Below are 17,739 nucleotides of genomic sequence, written 5' to 3'. Positions count from 1 at the left end.
ATTTATTACAGTGAGTGTTACAATTAACTTATTAAGAAGATGTAAAAACACAGAGGTTATGGCCAAAGAAAAGCGATAGCATGAATAGCCATTAAAGGGCAATAAAAAAATAAATCAAGAAATAAAGCTCAATATCAAATCCAAACCTACTGAAGCCCCACAGAGTCTTGCACTGGCTATCTCTGGTCTTGCAGCGACCTCCATAACAGCGACCCTGGCAGGGAAAAGAGAGCAATTAAAGATGCAGAGCAGATAAGAGAGGGAGGGAAGAATGTGCTATTAAATATAACTGTAATTGAACTTTACTTGGCCATCTTCACATGTGTAGCCATCCAGTTTGTGGACATTATGGGGACACTGGAAGAGAAATAACATCATCTGCCTTTTTAGAGTCACTGTGGGTGTTAAATCTCTGAATTTCTCTGCAGGGTGCTCTTTTTCACCTGGCTCGAGTCTCCTGTGCAGGTCTCAGGAATGTCACAGTCATTCACCATACTGCGGCACGTCACCCCTCTCAGCTCATACTGCATCAGCAGCAGAGGAGAACACAAATGTGAGACATGTGGAGGAATGGTGCACGGAAAATAAGATGGACACACAGTCAATCTGTGCTATCTAGTTAGCTCCTCCAAGTCCAAAGTTGGTCTACAGCTGTGAGCTCTGTCAGCCCTCTCCCCACAGAAGTCGAGCTCCATTTAAATGTTTCATTTAGCCTCAGTTATGGAGGAAATAACAGTCCTCTGTTAATGAACCAGCAACATTAGCTGCACCTCTACCAAGATTTTATATCAGTTTGCACCATCGTAGCATTTCCAATCAGTCTGACGGAAATGCAACCTTATATTCTCAGATAAGGTATCAGCACAGGGATCTTGGGGATGGAAAGAATTATGGTTTAATGCATTAAAACAGCTTACCTTACAGTCCCTGCAGCAGAGCCCATTGCTGCACATGGCATTATGGGTAAGAGTGCACTTTTTGCAGCAGTTGGCTCCACTCAGGGTGCACTCCTGCAGGGAAAGAAAGGGTTTTCTTTTAGGTCCTCACATCCCAAACTCATAACTAATACCTACACTTACAATCTAACACAGTATAAAGACAAAACTAGTTAAACCATCGTTGAATTAATTAGTTTATGCTCACCACCAGTGATCCACAGTCGCATTCCTCTCCAAGCTCTACATACCCATTGCCACACTCTGATGGGTCTAGGAGCTACATGGGAAACAGACGGTAAAAACACATTTCTAAAAGGCACAATGTGAATCCATTCAGTCTATAGCAAGAAATGATAGTTTTTCTTATATTTCTATCCCAACAAAAGAGATTAATCTTGACCTTAAGAGCCTCTGATAGTAACTGACTATCTCTCACCTTTGTGGGCTTGTTGAAGAGGCAGCTGCCTCCTCCCTGCTGGAGGAAACGCAGATACTCATCTATACTACAGCGAGAGAACTTCCTTGGCAGGTAGTAGCTGATTAACACAAGAAACAGAAAATATTTAGCAATTTATCAATTAACTGAAAACTCTGTTGAAAATCAAAAGACATCTGTTTTTGCTCAGAATTCTTACTAAATGTACAGAAAGGTTAATTTATTGTTACCCTGTATCCTCCATGATACAGCCCAGCCACGGATCTGGACACCTGCAGTCACCTGGAGAGAAGAAAAACAAGCCTGTGCTGAAACTGAGGATGTGCTTGTTATACCTGAAACAGTGAGATGATGCGTTTGCTCAGTGATAAATGTATAAGAATAGGCTCAGTGGAGTTACATGGAGAAACCTTTGGAATACAAGCATGCTGATCCACACAGGTATGCACACAGGTGTACACACGGGTGTTCACAGTCACGGACTACACCTTTCTTGGCTGCTGCCTCAAAGCACATTGTGCGCTGTCTATCTTGCGTGCTGCACAATATCATTTAATATTTAGTATCTACTGTTATCTACTGCTAGCTAGTTTATTGTGATGGTGCTGTTTTTATTATGTTGCTCTTTTTTGTTTGCTTTCTCTTCTGTTTTTTTTTTCTCCATACAAGTGATCCAGGTGTTTTGTTTGTTTTTCTTTCTTTCTTCCCCCCTTTCTCACCGTCTCTTCTCCCCTCTGGTTTTCTTTCTCTCCCTCTCTTTCTTTCATTCTTTCTCCCTGTCCTATCCCCCAGTCATGGCTGTCCCGTTTGTAGCAACCGAAAATAAAATAAATTCATAATTATAATAAAGGTCAATCAAATGGACCAATATGGCAAGGCCATGATGATCCACTTGGTAAAATAAATCCGCTTGGCATCTTTCTTGGCCTTAAGACAACAATTCTGATGGCTAAAGATCCAAACGGGACACACACACACACACAAAAAAAAAAAAAAGAATAGGCTCAGTGGGCAAATTAAATGAGTGCTGTTTATTAGATTTCTTATGGTGGTGGAGGGATGATGATATGGGCTCGTTTTAAAGCCACAGGATCTGATTATCTTGCAGTCACTGAGTCTAACATGATCTCCTCTGTATGCCAAAGTATTCTAATCTCAATTGTGAGTCTTGTGCAAGGTTTTAGTTCAGCTCTACACTGAGTTTTACCAGCAGCTGTTCGCTCCTTGTTCCTTAGCATGCCGATGTTCTGACCAAGACTCTGAGACAATGTGATGGCCATAGGACCCACACTGCCAAACTGAAGAAACACACAATCAAACACGCTAATAATTAGCCTCACAAATATCAATATTTAGAAGTTTAGTAGACAGTAGAGAGCACAAATGTCACCTCATTGATCCCTCCACCCCGAGTCAACGAGCAGATGCCCCCAATGTAGGCTGCCTCGCTGCGGCTGCTCATGAACGTCCTCCCACTGTGGTAAAGACAAGACTGTTAGGAGAGAAGGAGAGCAAGCCGGAGGAGGATGAGGACGAGAAAATGAAGACTCACGAGAAGAGATGCACAGCATCAACGCGCTCCTTGATGCTCTCCTTCCTGTACTTCATGAAGTCACGCAGGGTGAGCAACGGGTCATCGCCGACAGCAACCCTGTTTTCAGATGACCAGGTTTCCATGGCTACCAGGACGATGCGAGTGTTGAGCTGCTCCTTGTAGATCTAAAAGAGATAATCAGTACGTGATTGTGCATCCTCACCTGGTATGTAATCAATCATTTAAGTGCCCAATTTCTGTGAACAGTTGCAGTAGACCCCTCTGAAAGGAAGAGGGTGCTGTGGGTTAAGGCTGTGGACTAGATCCTTCTTTATAATAGAGTACAACAGCTCAGTCTCGAATAAAAATAGCTCGTCTTAGATGGTTCTGTCTATTTTTTTTAACGACAGCTTCATGAAGCAGTGTAAATTAAATTTCCATATAAAATCTTTTGTCAAATTTGTCATGGTTTAGGTAGAAGGTCATTCAGTATTCATACATATTGAAGGAATATGCAAATCACTAATATTCCCAGTGCAGCTGGTTAAAGATACTTCAGCTAGACCGTAACCATCTTTCACTCATCCTGGTAACCTTTTGCCGTCTACCTAAAAATCCCTGTCAGAGCTGGTTAACTCCAGATCAACCCTCCAGATAATTCCATCTGAAATCTTTGGATACAATCTGTTACGCTTAAATGTGCTATATTAATTCATATTTATGACTAATAATTATTTAAATTGTGCAATATTGCATATAATGGAGACAGTTGTATCCATCGCATTCAGTGATGGAGAAGGAAGGCAACAGCTGGTTGCCACAGAAACCGTCACTGTCCCCAGCCAGTGAAGGGTTTCACATGCTGAGGACAAAAGCATGGAGTGATTTTTTTTTGCTCTTCATTTGGCTGTTTTAGAGGATAATCATATACAATCAGCTCCATTCCACACACGGCAGGAAAAAGGTTATTATATAAATTATACAAAAGGCTCACAGCGAGTGCTCTGAGGTTTCTGACTGTAAAGATTCATCGCTTTACTCCGTTCATAATAAACATCTCCAAAATAATTCATCCTCCACTATAAGCACCATTTATCCTACTTAAAATCTAAACATGCAACATTTTCACTTCTGTTTGATGTGCAATACTCTGCAAAAGTCTTGGCTCAGTCCTCATTTCTTCATATTTTAACAGGAAAATGGGAAATAAATAAATTTATTGAAACATGTGCAAACACACATGCAAAAATAGTATAAAAGGTAAAAATAATAGTTGAGAGGGAATATGATTATCTTAACTCTTCAACACAGGCTGAACTCTACTAGTCAAGCTTTCCTGTGATTTCTTTAAGTAGCCTTCAGAAATAGTTCACCAGGCTCATTGAGGACAAAAAAGCTCCTCTTTGGATGTTGGCTGCTTTTTGTTCTATTCTGTCAAAAAAAATCCCATATTGCTTAAATAATGTTGAGGCCCGCTCTGTGAAGGCCAGTCCATGACTGATGGTGCTCCGTTGTGTGCTTTTTCTATCCAGGTATGCTTTTGCTGCACTGACAGTATGTTTGGGATCATTGTTATACTAAGAATTTAGGCCACTGTCAATCAGAGTAAAAAAAAAAAAAAAAAAAAAAAGGCTACAAATGGCTGTAGACACTCACTGTTGTAGCTCTCTCCACCTCCTCCGTACATACTGATCATATTTTTGGTTCAAATTAACAAGTTTGAATTCATCCCATTTCTTAAAGACATGACTTCCACATACTGTGGATATCTTTTGTCCTCCACTTTTCCATGCCAATCCCAATTTTTCAGTTGACAGCTCTTTGAGAATCACCTTGTTGGTGCAAAAATACAATTTTATGTCTGTCAAACTGATATTTTTGACATTTTTAATAGATTAAACTAAAGAAATGATAACAAATTATGTGCTTTAGCAACAGACTGCTAGTAACAACATGCCTAAAGACACGGTTTTTTGCTAAGCTGTCATGTGTGTAGACACATCCCTTGAGTAAGGTGCCATTTTTTATGCTTGAATGATTTATGGGTGAGTGTTAAAGATTCCTGTCAAAAGGTCAGATACATGAAAAAGAGTGAAAAAGCAGCCAATGTCCAAAGAAAACCTATTGCATTTGAGAAAAAGAAATAAATAATAATGGACATGGCTTAAAAACAAAGTCACAGTAAAATGGCTTGTAGGACTTTCCCCAAATACAAAACGGCAGCTGTCCAACTCAGAAATGTGTCATCTGCCAGAAAAGCCTCTGAAATGTGACAGCAGCCATAAAGAAAGCTTGAGAGGCCCTGATTCAATATGAGGGAAGCCATACTTAAAGAGAAAACAATCAAAACATCAAGAACTCAAAAACATTTAAAAACTTTTAACTTTTTTGTTACATTTATACCATCTACGCCTGTCCTTTAAGCACTGAACATCAAAGGTTTTATCTGCTGCAGGGCTTAAAACTATTCTTATTAAAAATATAAAAATAAACTCCTCACCAAATCTGCCATGTTCACCACCGATTTAGAAAAAATCTTCGTCTGCGTGGTCGACCGGCGTAACTGCACAAACTAAAAAGAGAAGACTTTTTAGACTGCAAGACTCACAATCAATTATTATCACTCCTGTTACTCAAACAAGGCAAAAGAGAACTTGTGGGAGCTGCCGGGTTCACAGATACCAGTTCATAATCGTTGACCACCATCAGCTCGATGTACTTGGTCTCAGTCTGGACGGTGCGTTGGCCTCGCCTCACCTGGAAGAGGGCAAAATAAAATCCACAGAGCCAGACGTTTGAGCGTGCTGTCACTTTAACCTTGATACAAGATAAACAGACAGAACACCACAACACACACACATCACAAAACCAGCAGGTGGAACTATTCCTCACACTGCATGCGTGCACACATGCTGACACTGATGAAACTCTAGAGTTTGTCCTTGAAAAGGCAACACAACGTGGAGATCATTCATTCATAAGCAGATTTTAGTTACTTGTGCCTGAAAAGATTGACTGCAGCGTGAGCATGTGATCGCTTTAGATGTGTGACAGAAAGAAAAACAATGGCTCTGAAAAATAAATGTGCTCAGGTGGGTTTTCTTTGTTTTGTTTTGTTTTTTTAAATACTCAGACCTAAGTACAGTATGTTGAGCAAACAACTATCATCACATTTTGATGCTAACTTTATTATAGTGTGATTAGTCCAGAGAGCACGAGACTGACTTATCTCAACTGAAACCAGCTTCGCACTCATGAAAGAGCCCATTGATCACAGGTAAAAATGGGGTTTGCTGCCACTGAAGGTCATTTTTTAATTTGTAGTACTTTGGATAATGTTGAAAGATGAAAAGTTACAGGCAAAAAAAACCATTTTATTACACTTGTTTTTAAGTCTGCTCTGAGTTAGCCTGAAGGATGCATACAGACATCTGTGCAAAGCCAAACATTCACCCTGTGAAGGTAAAATTAATGAGGAACCGTAAAGGCTGTCGCCCAGACAGACTGTTCAACTTCACACCTTCACTTCTTCGTATGGGTCTACGAGTCTAAACAGAGTTCAAATTTATTCCTGAGGTGTTGCCTGAGAATTTTTCTTCTTTTTTTCTAGGACTGTTTTTAATCAGAATTAAAAATGAGTCATATCATCATCTGACTTATTTGTAAAATATTAATTTCTCCTCACTGATGATTCTCTGTTGGTGACTCTCTCAGCATTGCTGCTGCCAACATGATCCCAGCGGGCCAACTGTGTGTTTGGAGGTGTGTGTGTGTGCAGATAAAGAATCAGAGCTTGAAGGAAAACTGACTTGTCTTCTTGAGCGTCGAAGACCTTCTGTGAGTATCGGCTTTTCTTCGGTAGACCAGTTGACTTCATCGCTTAGCTCGCCATCCTCTTCGCTTTGCCTGCGTGACTGCATCTTAGCCTCTGTGCTGTTCATGGAGCATCCTGCAACACATAAGCAGACACTACTGAGAGGGAAAAGTGGCTGTTATCATTCCAATGATGGATGCAACCATGTATTTTAGTCCAGTGATCTGCAGGAGAAATCAATATCAGAGCCCGTGGTAGGGAGAGCAGAAAAAAGGGGAGCGCATGAGCACAAATGGAGAGAGTTAGGGGTGAAGAGGCACAGAGGAATAGGAATGAGCGGGGAGGTGACTCCAGAGAGGAAGAGTAAGGGACAAATGGGAGAGGTGGAGAAGGAACGCAGCCAAATGAGACGTTTAGGAAGGGCATGGAGGACAGATGGACAACCTGAGGACTCTGAACGTGAAGGGAGTGAAGAAGCAGAACCAAACAGGGGCTTGCATTACAGAACATTTGACTGCATTAGATAACTGTCAAGGACAAAAGTGTCGTCTCCAAACAAGGAATAGCACCAGCCTTTGAGGTTTAGTAACAAACTGCATCTCGTCAGGGTTTCATCAAAATAAGATCCAGATTTTTAAATGTATCTTTTTCCCCACCTCTAACAGCTCCTCATAGTGAATTTCTGTATCATTAAACCAATGAGAGCTTATATGAATACTGACATTTGGAAATTACTGTACGAGAAAAAAACGAGAGGACTTACCTGGACAGGGAGGTGGAAAAAGGTCAGTGTTAGGGATTCGAAACACAACGTGGTCATTGTGCTCCTGGAGGGTGACAGGGAAGAACACAGAGGGAGAATTTAATGGATGTCAATTTTTTTCTGTAGCTGAAATGCAGCAAGGGAAGCCAACAAGGAACTGTTATTCCACGATTACACTTTACAGATCAAGTTTTTACATTTAAAAAACTTATAATAAACTTAGATTGAAAGATTAAACCGGTGGTTTAACATGATATTGATTTTTATGACCACACACAAGCAGCCAGTCTTTTTCTTGTTTTGTCTAGTTTACTTTTTTCACTAATCAGCAAAATCCTTTTAAAAGAAAAAAAAATATTATCGAGGGCTGAAAAACTGCCTGAATCTTCTTTGCAGAGCCAACTGGTCTCAAAAAAGAGGAGACGTAGAAACAAAAGGTGCAAAAGTAAATGATACTAAATCATTAAATGATTCTAAAATCTGGAGAAATCTGTGGGGAAGTTTCCCACCCCAAAATTAGTCCTGGATGCCTGTGATCTTCATACCCTCAACCAGCACTGCATTAAAAACAGAAATGAGTCCGTTAAAGAAATCACTGCATGGGCTCAGGAACTCTTCCAGAAATAATTGTGAGCACAGTTCATTGTGCCATCCACAAATGCACAAATGCATATTAACACAGTCCTCAGGACTAAAGAGGAGCGGGACCTCTTTAGTTGTTATTAGTACTCAGTTCAAAAGCCTGCATCTCTGATGCTACAGGAGTGCATTAGTGCCTATGGATTTGGCAGCTTGTACACCTAAAAAGGTATATATAGGGTTTAGAGCAACATATGCTCCCATCCAAATGGCGTCTGTTTCAGTGAACGTCTTGCATATTTCAGCAAGACAATACTAAATCACATACTGCATCCATTAAAACAGCATGTCTTTTCAGTAGAAGGCCTAACTGCAGTCCAGACTGCTGAGCAGCTAGAATCCCATGTCAGGCAAATATTTGATCTCATTACTCTTCCAAAACTCCAGCAGCTGCTCTCCTCAGTTCCCAGATGTTTATGGGATGCTGCACAGAAGTAAACATGGTCTTTTATGACCAGGGAGGAATTGAGCTTCAATCAGGTACTCAGAGGACCTGTGCTTATGTGTATAAGTCACTCATCTTGGGATTTATGTGTCATAATTTTTAATGTTAAAAAAAAGCAAAAAATAAATTAAAAAAATTCAAAGTGAACCAGCAGCCGGTAGAGATTAGGAATAAGTGGAAATCTGAGCCTTGAAAACCTGTACTGGGATTTGATAGACAGACGTGAAACTGCAGAAAGCATTCAGTTAATGGATCTTAATGCTGCTGAAGTATTAAATATAGTTTAGAAAAACATATGCTTAAATCATACAAAACATGAATGGACTTCTCACTGTGAACTTAAAGCTTCTGTGTGGGGGAAAAAAAAAGTAGAAAGTGCTGATGCATATTTAATCAATCACGGGGCTGTCATAATGGCAGCAACAACACTGGACACAGTGGTACACTTGAGCTGGGGATAAATACTTTATGAAAATGACCCATTTGAGAGAGAGCTGAGGAGAGAGGAAGAGAGTGAGGGAGTTTGAAGATGAGCTGAGAGGCTATTGATTCATCTCTCCAGTCTATGTAATTGAGCTGTACTGCGATCACTGTGAGCCTTAATGGAAAAAGAAAAAAAAAAAAAAGGCTCAGCCTCTTCCTCTCTAAACACTTTTATCCCACTCACATCAGTCACTCTGTTGAATCTCCATTTATTTTAAATGCAACTCTTTTAAGATCAAAATCTGAATATTTGTAAAGGGTCAAAACTTTATTTTTGTCAACTTTTCCTTCGCTCACCTGCCTCCAGCAGATAATCTGCTTCTTTTCAGACACTGGAAATGTTTCCGTAGTGGTGGATTGTGTGTATATTCAATACTTTCCACACAGAAACTCAGAGATAGAGTAACACTGACGGTAAGTTATGGAGAGCGGCGATACTGTGAGAAAGTGAGACCTGACAAAGCAGCTCCCAAACATGATTCAAAGTCCTCTACTGAAAGACAGTGGCCTGCTTAAATAAATACATAAATAAAAAGTGAAAGAAAAAATATGAACGCATCGTCTTTTCACATGGTGTCAGAGTAATTGGAAAAAATTGCCTCGGAGTGGAAAATCTGGAACAATAATTTGGAAAGTTATACGTGTCATACATAAAAATATGGCAGATGAAAATAAATATTTAGATGACAGGTAATAAAAATCTGACTAGTAGTGCAGAAATCTGCATACCAAGTCAGGTGGAAAGAGTTACCAACACTGTGCAATAAAATACAACACAGATCTTTGCAGTGCGCATTTTGTTGTCACGTTGTGACTTAAAAGCACACAAACACAACAAAATCGGAAGAACGACTCCCTATCTTAAGAAATGGGGGTCATGAATGAAACAAATGAACGTGTAGTTAACAAGTCCAACTACTGATCACTCACTCTTCACTTCAAGTCAAAGTCAAAGTAAACTTTATTGTCATCTCTGCTATATACAGTACAGTACATACAGAGATGAGACGACGAGGCTCCAGTTTCATTCAGTGCAAAAGACACCAATAAATATAAGAAGAGTAAGAAATAAATATACACTTTAAGACTAAGGTAAAGGTAAAAGGAATAAATATACACTTTAAAATTAAGGTGCGAAACAAAACAATACACAAAACGCTGTAAAAAAACCCCCCCAAAAACAAACAAACAAAAAAAAAACCCCAAAAGAACACTGTAATTGCCAGAGTGCTATCAGCCGCTGCCTGCTCATGGCGTCGCCGGAAGTTACTTACCGCTCCAGTGCCAAGAGGTTCAATCCCGTAAGAGAAGTTCCCGTCAGAAAACATCCCCCTAAATAAAACAAAATTATCATGTATGATAATTGCTTCACCACTTCTTTTCTAAAATGTGTTTCTATTTATCAGAAAACAAATAGAAAGGTGGATCGGAGTAAGGAGAGAATTATTTATTTTATTTTAAACATAAATGACCCTTCAGTCTTTAATCTTGGTTCAATAATGTTGAGCTCTGACTTGTATGAGTCTGTGGTCTGGGAGAGAGTCCTGTAACTCTGTCTGCAAAATACAGGATATAATGAGCAATGTTGGGCAATTAATTATATAGCTACTTCTTCAAAAAAGTAAAAAAAAAAATTTTGCAGCCAAACTTTTCAAACTATTTACAGAACAATCAGCTGTTCTGCATCAAATTTGATGCCACACAAATTATTTGTGCCACTCCATAAAATAATTTCTGTCCACTATGAGATAAAGGAGAACAACAGCCTGATACCTGCAGGCCTGACAACAGGATCACTCCTGTAACATGCCATGTTGCCATACCATTTTTTTTTTTTTTATTGGTCGACATGGTACATTTTTCGACCAATAGGAAAGGGTGGGGGGTTTTTTTGGTTTTGTTTTTGCTCACAGGTGGAGTGCCTTCGAGCGTTTTTCTTATAAAACACAGTTTTTACAGTTTCTTCCCGCAGTAAATATGAAAACGATAGTATTCAGGAAGAAAACCAAACATTGCATATATTTATATCATAACTCTGGTTTTACGTGACCTATCAACACAATTTAAAAACTGGTATAAAATCCACTCTTTTTCCGTCAATTGTTCCGTCTGTCCTGCTCACATCTCCAATGGTTGTACACGTTGTCATTAACGTGGCTTCACTCTTTTTTAATTTGCATTTATCAATTAGATAACAATTAGATTAGTTTCCACTGATTTTCAGGGTATTTCGTGCAGAATTTGGCATAGAAAGTCTGGCTCATTGGAAGCAAATATAAAGAAATGTGGCTCAAGACTTTTGCACAGTATACTGGTGTGTGTGCAATTGGGTTTGATTTTAAACAATTAAAAACAATGGTTGGGTTCTCATTTGTTGTAGTGACTTAATCTGAAATGTAGCCCCACAGCGTTGGACTCACTGCAGGCCATGGCAGGTTGACAAAGCAGCCCAGGACCCCGGCACACCTCGTATTCGCCCGTGGTAGAAGCAGTGCTCCCCTCCCTGAAACCAAACAAGAGGTAATAGTGAGACACCGATACTGTCATCATCCAGTAACATGTACATGTCAAATTTCAGAAAATGAAGCCAACACTGTCTGCGAAGCCCTCGATGCTACTAATCTTTTGGCCCACATATACATAGGTAGGTATTTTCTGTCAGCGTGAGGCCTATGATCAACAAGGAGGGTTGTCTGAAGGAGATCAGTGACTGTATGATTTGGTGTCTGGGAAAACCTACACCTGCTGCAGCAGCTACAGCTGAGTAGAGTTTCAGCAAGGGAAAGGAAGTGTGCATAAACAGAGTGTGAGTGGGTATGCATCAGAATTTCCTAATTCACTGGAAGATAGCATCAACTACAGCTATCTGAAGCACAAAATTCATTAAAGTCAAGGTTGAACCCATTTAAGTTGAAAATGAACAGGTGTTTTATAAGGAACTGCTCAAGTCCATCAGCTGGGAAGTACACAGGATCTCAAACTGTATCCATCACTCACACAGACACCTGACATGGGCATATTAGACAGGCACAACGTCAATGATGTATTAGTTCACATGCCTCTTAATCCATTACATTTCACAGGTTACTGTAATGTGTAAAATACAGAAAGAAAGTGATGTGCTTTTCCGTCATTTTGTGGCTATAATATACAAATTAATGAGAATTAAAATCCACCAAGAAGACTTAAGACTTACAAGCGATCCTATCCAGAACAAATGAATCTCGATCACCAAATGATGAAGTCCTTCCGTTCAGGAGTATCATGACTTAGCACTTTGCTAATGGTAAATGGACTGGTTCTTATATAGCACCTTTGTACTTAATTTAAGCACTCAAAGCACTTCCTACTACAAGTCTTATTCACACCAAGCACACATATATTCATACAGTGCTTAAATGAATGCCCATGCACTTTAGCTCAAATTCACATGCACACTCTCTGATGGATGCATCAGGGGCAACTTGGGGTTCAGTATCCTGCTCAAGGATAGTTTAACACATAGACCGGAGGAGCTGGGGATCAATTCGCTGACCTTCCGATTGTCAAACAACCCGCTGCACCACCTGAGCCACAGCCACCATGAATATGGAAGTGAATATTGTTCAGTACATCAGGCACAAGTCTTAATAAAGGTTACGCTGTGAAAACATGCTTTTAGTACTGATGGTTTAAGTTTTAAGTTGACTTTGTGCTAAGCTAGCCGTTATGCTAGTTGTTTGAGACAAATTTAACTATGAAAAGTATTTTTTCCCTTTTTGGCTCCGTATAATGTCAGTGATTGCAGATGTCCTGGACATGTGCTGTGGTTGTGAGCACAGCAGCCCCACCTCCAACCGTTCTGTTTGCAAGGGGCATACAATGAGAAGAAAGTTTAAAGGAAGGGACAGTAGCAGGGTATACAGCTGAGGGTATTTTAATGAGGAGAAAAGCGGTCACTTCATGGAGCTACTTTCAAATGCAACTCTGGAAAGATAATTAATGAACTTGTCATTTTAAATCATGTGTATACATTTTTTTCTGCTAAAAATAATTATAAAAAAGCTATTTTGAATTGACCCTAAAAATCACAAGAAGCTTTTTTTTCCCCATTGTAAAGAATGCAATGATTTAATAAACTGAAGATAATAAATTTTCTCTAATTTCTTAATGCATGTTCATAAAATTAGGGACTTCAAATTTGGAGCTTTCAAGAGAGATGGAAAAAAAAGGTTATATTAACACAACGGAAGCAGAGATATCTGACTTTCAGTCACTGGATCCTACATATTCAAACATGCAACTTTAAAGTGTTATATTATGCTATACATTACACACCATCTATCAGTCAGCTGACACCACTTAATTTTGTTGATTCATCTGGAAAAATCCCCCCAAAAACTACAGACAGAATCTACAAGAGCTACAAAATAAAAAAAAGGTTCTAAAGGCTGATGAACTGCTTGTATGCCCCTCTAATAAAGGATAAAATTAGCTCTGATAATGAGTGACTGTCTCTTTCCAGAACCACTGAAAGGAGCAACCTGTACACCTCACTGCCAGATAACTCCACCTGATTATTCATAATCGCCTAAAAGGCTCCAACTGAACGATCGTGTTTTGGACGTAGTGTTTGTAATCTGTGTCTCGCAGTACAGGAACGATCGGATTACGACAATCTGAGAGGAGACTGGCTACTGTCAGCCAAGTGACACGAGCATGGTTTTAAATGTGCGAGCTCAAAAAAGTTGAAGGAACAAAGAATTTCACAAATAATAACCATGCATGCTTTAACAGAGACAATGGAAATTAAAGTTAGGTGTTTTGTTTGCAAATACCTGGAACTCAGGTGTGCGTGCTTATGCATGCGTGTGACTGCGAGAGAGTCAGTTTCAGGTGTTTGTAATGAACCCCAATAAGTCATGTCTGCTACCCGATCCTGCTGTCATCCAGCACGGCCGACAGATCAAAAAGAAAAGGGGCAACTTGGAGCTGCTGTTCTTTATGCTTGGCCGACCTTTATTCTGAGCTCCAGCTCAAAGCTGAAAGCTCACAGAGAGATCCTGTCATGTCCAAGTTATCTCTCAGACACATGACATCCTTGTTACTTTTCAAAGACAAAAGGGCATGTGTAATGTATTTTAACTGACACTGAGTATTACTTTCACTGCAAGGTCATTTCAACTCATCTTCTCGAAGGTGGATTAAATCTTCACAGGTACATCTGCACACACAGTCGGGCTACTGTTGATGACAAATTAATGATCAGTCTGGTTGTCTGTCAGCTACAAAATCATCATTCAGTCCAAAGTCAGTCACACGTGTCTCTTTTATCCCTCGCCACACATGAGCTTTATATGAGGCCCGCTCTCTTGGAGCAGAATGCTGTCTGACATTTTATTCTGATTCAATTAAACCAAAGAAGCAATGGAAACTGCTAACTCTTAAAGGCCAACAGTTACGTGTGATTAAACTAAGATGAGGTCTCCATGTAAAAAGTTGTAATCTCATAGTGTTCTGACCCAATTTATTCAAGGCTTCAGAAAAGCCATTAATTAGCTTAAAAAAGTTCTGCATCAACGTAACTAAACTATCTCGGCGTTGTCTTCACGAAAGCATAGAAACACTATATATGAATAAAATTTAAAGGAAAGAACATGTCTAGGGTGGGTCCACAAGGTTAGCTATTTTATTATACTGCATGAAGTGTTCTTCCCACAGTCCAAATACATGCATTTAATACGGTATGGTCAGCTGGTGATTCTACATTGCTGGGACTCTTATTCAGATTGAGTTCAGGGTATTGATGCAGACCTCCACAACAGCCACAGTTTCTCATGCAGATCACTACAACCGCCCCATGAAAGACTTGGACTGCACCAATAAGCTTAAAAAAGGCAAATAATTAATTTTAATATTGAGCGAAAGTGAATCCTGGTTATTAGAGAGGGCCTTCACAACAGCCACAGTTTCTCATGTGGCCTGCTGGGAAAAATTACGGCCTAACTCCTCCCCTATTTACAACACCATAAAAATCAGTGAATCATTTTCATTTGACAGCCAACAGCACGAAGAGGCCAAATAATGCTGTAGCATGGGCATGTACTAAGTGCAACTTGGGCGTTTCACTCACATGTAAACATCATGGTTGTGCTAAAAGGAAACATGAGAAATGCCGAATTCACTGGCAATAATAAAACTAATAAGGATCAGCAGCTTGCTATATAGATTTATATCCAAAATTAAGGCTGTGAAAATCAACATTAAACTTTTACACTAATGTATAATTTCAGAGATCAGCTCAAAGCTAACAACAATAAATTAAACATAGCGCTTCCTTCCAGACATTAGAGTAAGTCCCAGTATTTTTATGAAGCTTATTTACATGCAGCACCAGTTCTAGTCTGTCGAGGACTAAAAGAACATTCATCATTCATACTGAATAGTGAAGCAACTCACAGCACTTAGCAAGTTAATAAATAAATAAAAGGTAGGATTACGAGACTAAATGGAGGAAATCAAATTGCCTGACACAGCAGGCACACACTGACTGTCAGGGACTGAGGATGCTTTTCAGAGTTGCACTTCACATGATGTCCACTCACTCTTTCATTTAAACCACGCTGAAATTTCATTAGTGCTGGAAGGACAGCGACAAGTGAGCTATGACATTAAAACAAAGAAATTGTATGAATGAAAAAGGAAAAGAAAAAAAAAACTGCTTGCACTCGCAAATTGAGACAGTCATGTCCTGCAGAAACAACCGTACTGAACTTGACATAATCAGCTGTAACAGAATTAGAAAAGCTGGAGTGCTTGATGTCTGGACTCAGCATTGTTCAGAGTCTGAGAGCAGTGGGTGGGTGGCAGGGTATGAAATAATAGGTACTAATGTAAAGTGAAAAAGAGGACTGGAAAGAACAGAAGCATTACGTTTTAGAGTATTTAAAATCATGAGGAAAAACTATTTCCTCCAGATGCGTTAAGCATCTGGTGCTGGCAAGAAGAGACAATAAGAAGAAGGAGGAATGCAAATCAATCTAAAAGACTCCCCATTTCTCTCTGTGTTTCAGAGAAGCTAATTCATCAGTCTTCAGGGTTCATTTCACATGCAGTGTTGCTAGCTGATAGTCTGTCGTAGCCCGTTGTGCATTAATCAGTCTGGCAATTATGTCACCATTTTATTACGACAATTAGAGTAAAACAGCACATATCAGAGTGAAGTTAAATGAAATTCCTATTGACAACCCATTTGTTTTCAGGTGAACACAGTAACCCAACACAAGGAAAAAAACGTTAGTAATGGTTGATAATAAGTTTTATTTAAAAAAAAAAAATCTGCTGGCAATGTTAGAACTCAAAAACGCAGCTCATGTCAATTCCAACCATCGTTGTTCATAATTTAATTTCTCTGTTAGCTGTGTGTCACTGAGATTACATCTGAATGAGACAGTCACCTGCTCAGCAGAATAACCAGGATCCACAGGGGCCAATGAGAAAAAGGTGACACACAAAGACAGGCAATTTACTGGCTTCCCTGTAAAACTAAATAAATCAGTATAGAGCAGATGGAAAGGGGAGGGGCCTGCATAAACGTTCTTAGTGCTGCTTGGAGGCAAGAAAATGAAGCAGTTAAGACATAGAAATCTAGTGACTAAATTAATCTGACCAGAGTACTAATTAAATTAACATTTTTGAGGGGTTTTTTTTAACATTTCACTTCTACTGCATTTATTGACTACAGACCAGACTATTACTACTACTACTAATAATAATAATCACGCTTTATGTATTACAATTTATAAAGGTTACCAAAAAATGGTGGAGCCGCTGGACAAAATAAGAAAAAAATATAAAAAAATAATAACTAATACATTTTTTACCATATTCATAACTCTTTTATGGGCTTTTCAATAACAATAAATGGCATTAAACCTGTTTTTAATCTAAGTGTATTTCTAGATTAAATTAGCACAACATTCAAACACTGCCATTCTAATGTGATTGTTTTACGGTGTTCCCCAGGGATCTATTACTGGGCCACTATCAATCTAATTAGTGCAGTAATTATTCAACTCCATTTCTCTCATTCTGTGCTCAAATTGGCTTATTATTATAAGAATTGTAATTTTAACATAGTTGGTAGGAAAAAAAAAAAAGGTAAACATGTAGGGTCTGTCAGACTTTGTATCTTTGGGGTCAGCAACATTACCAAAACTCAATTATTAATATTATTATTTTTTAATAAAGTCAAAATCAAAATTATAAATTGAATCTTTAAAAAAAATCCCAAAACACTTAGAATATGACATAAATTTAGTTATGGAATACTGAGTCATTTAAAAAGGTGATAAATGACATCAAAGTAAGAGAGACATTGGTCTGGCTGTGTGGTTAATTTAATGATCTTACTTCATTTTGATTAGCGAATAGTGTTTCATATTGAGACCATTGATAAATCTTTATGCCTCCTTCCTGCACTATTTAATTATTTGGCCTTTTTATTTCTTTGATTTTAACCCGTTGAAATAATCTTCAAATGTAATGTCTGTGCCCGGATTATCCAAAGGTCAGGGCTAGAAGGTGGCTGTAAAATCTGATTTAGTCCTTTCTGGAAATGCACATGATTTGAATTCCCCTCATGACACAAAGTAGGCCCACACTGGTACTGCTGCTGTCTGCTGGTTTCCATGGCAACCGTCTACCAA

The 17,739-nt window shown here is 39.0% G+C and overlaps 1 protein-coding gene across 3 annotated transcripts in view; it reads right to left on the bottom strand.

Annotated features, from left to right (window-relative positions):
• adam11 (ADAM metallopeptidase domain 11) overlaps window positions 1-17,739 on the bottom strand; it is a 29,997-nt gene that overhangs the window by 5,743 nt on the left and 6,515 nt on the right. For all 3 annotated transcript variants that reach the window (XM_087844665.1, XM_006791202.3, XM_006791201.3), the window contains exons 5-20: window positions 11,473-11,555; window positions 10,327-10,384; window positions 7,486-7,549; window positions 6,718-6,857; window positions 5,591-5,665; window positions 5,409-5,480; window positions 2,927-3,093; window positions 2,765-2,849; window positions 2,582-2,672; window positions 1,605-1,656; window positions 1,375-1,474; window positions 1,144-1,215; window positions 918-1,010; window positions 444-524; window positions 307-357; window positions 151-214 (exon numbers count right to left, since the gene is read on the bottom strand). In XM_087844665.1, the coding sequence (XP_087700791.1) occupies window positions 151-214; window positions 307-357; window positions 444-524; window positions 918-1,010; window positions 1,144-1,215; window positions 1,375-1,474; window positions 1,605-1,656; window positions 2,582-2,672; window positions 2,765-2,849; window positions 2,927-3,093; window positions 5,409-5,480; window positions 5,591-5,665; window positions 6,718-6,857; window positions 7,486-7,549; window positions 10,327-10,384; window positions 11,473-11,555 (1,348 nt within the window). The remainder of the gene's footprint in view (window positions 1-150; window positions 215-306; window positions 358-443; window positions 525-917; window positions 1,011-1,143; window positions 1,216-1,374; window positions 1,475-1,604; window positions 1,657-2,581; window positions 2,673-2,764; window positions 2,850-2,926; window positions 3,094-5,408; window positions 5,481-5,590; window positions 5,666-6,717; window positions 6,858-7,485; window positions 7,550-10,326; window positions 10,385-11,472; window positions 11,556-17,739) is intronic.

The sequence above is a fragment of the Neolamprologus brichardi genome, chromosome 8 (genome assembly GCF_056152115.1).
Source record: "Neolamprologus brichardi isolate AB-2024 chromosome 8, ASM5615211v1, whole genome shotgun sequence".
NCBI lineage: Eukaryota > Metazoa > Chordata > Actinopteri > Cichliformes > Cichlidae > Neolamprologus > Neolamprologus brichardi.
The sequence above is the reverse complement of the archived record's forward strand: the minus strand, read 5'-3'. Positions and strand labels throughout refer to the sequence as shown.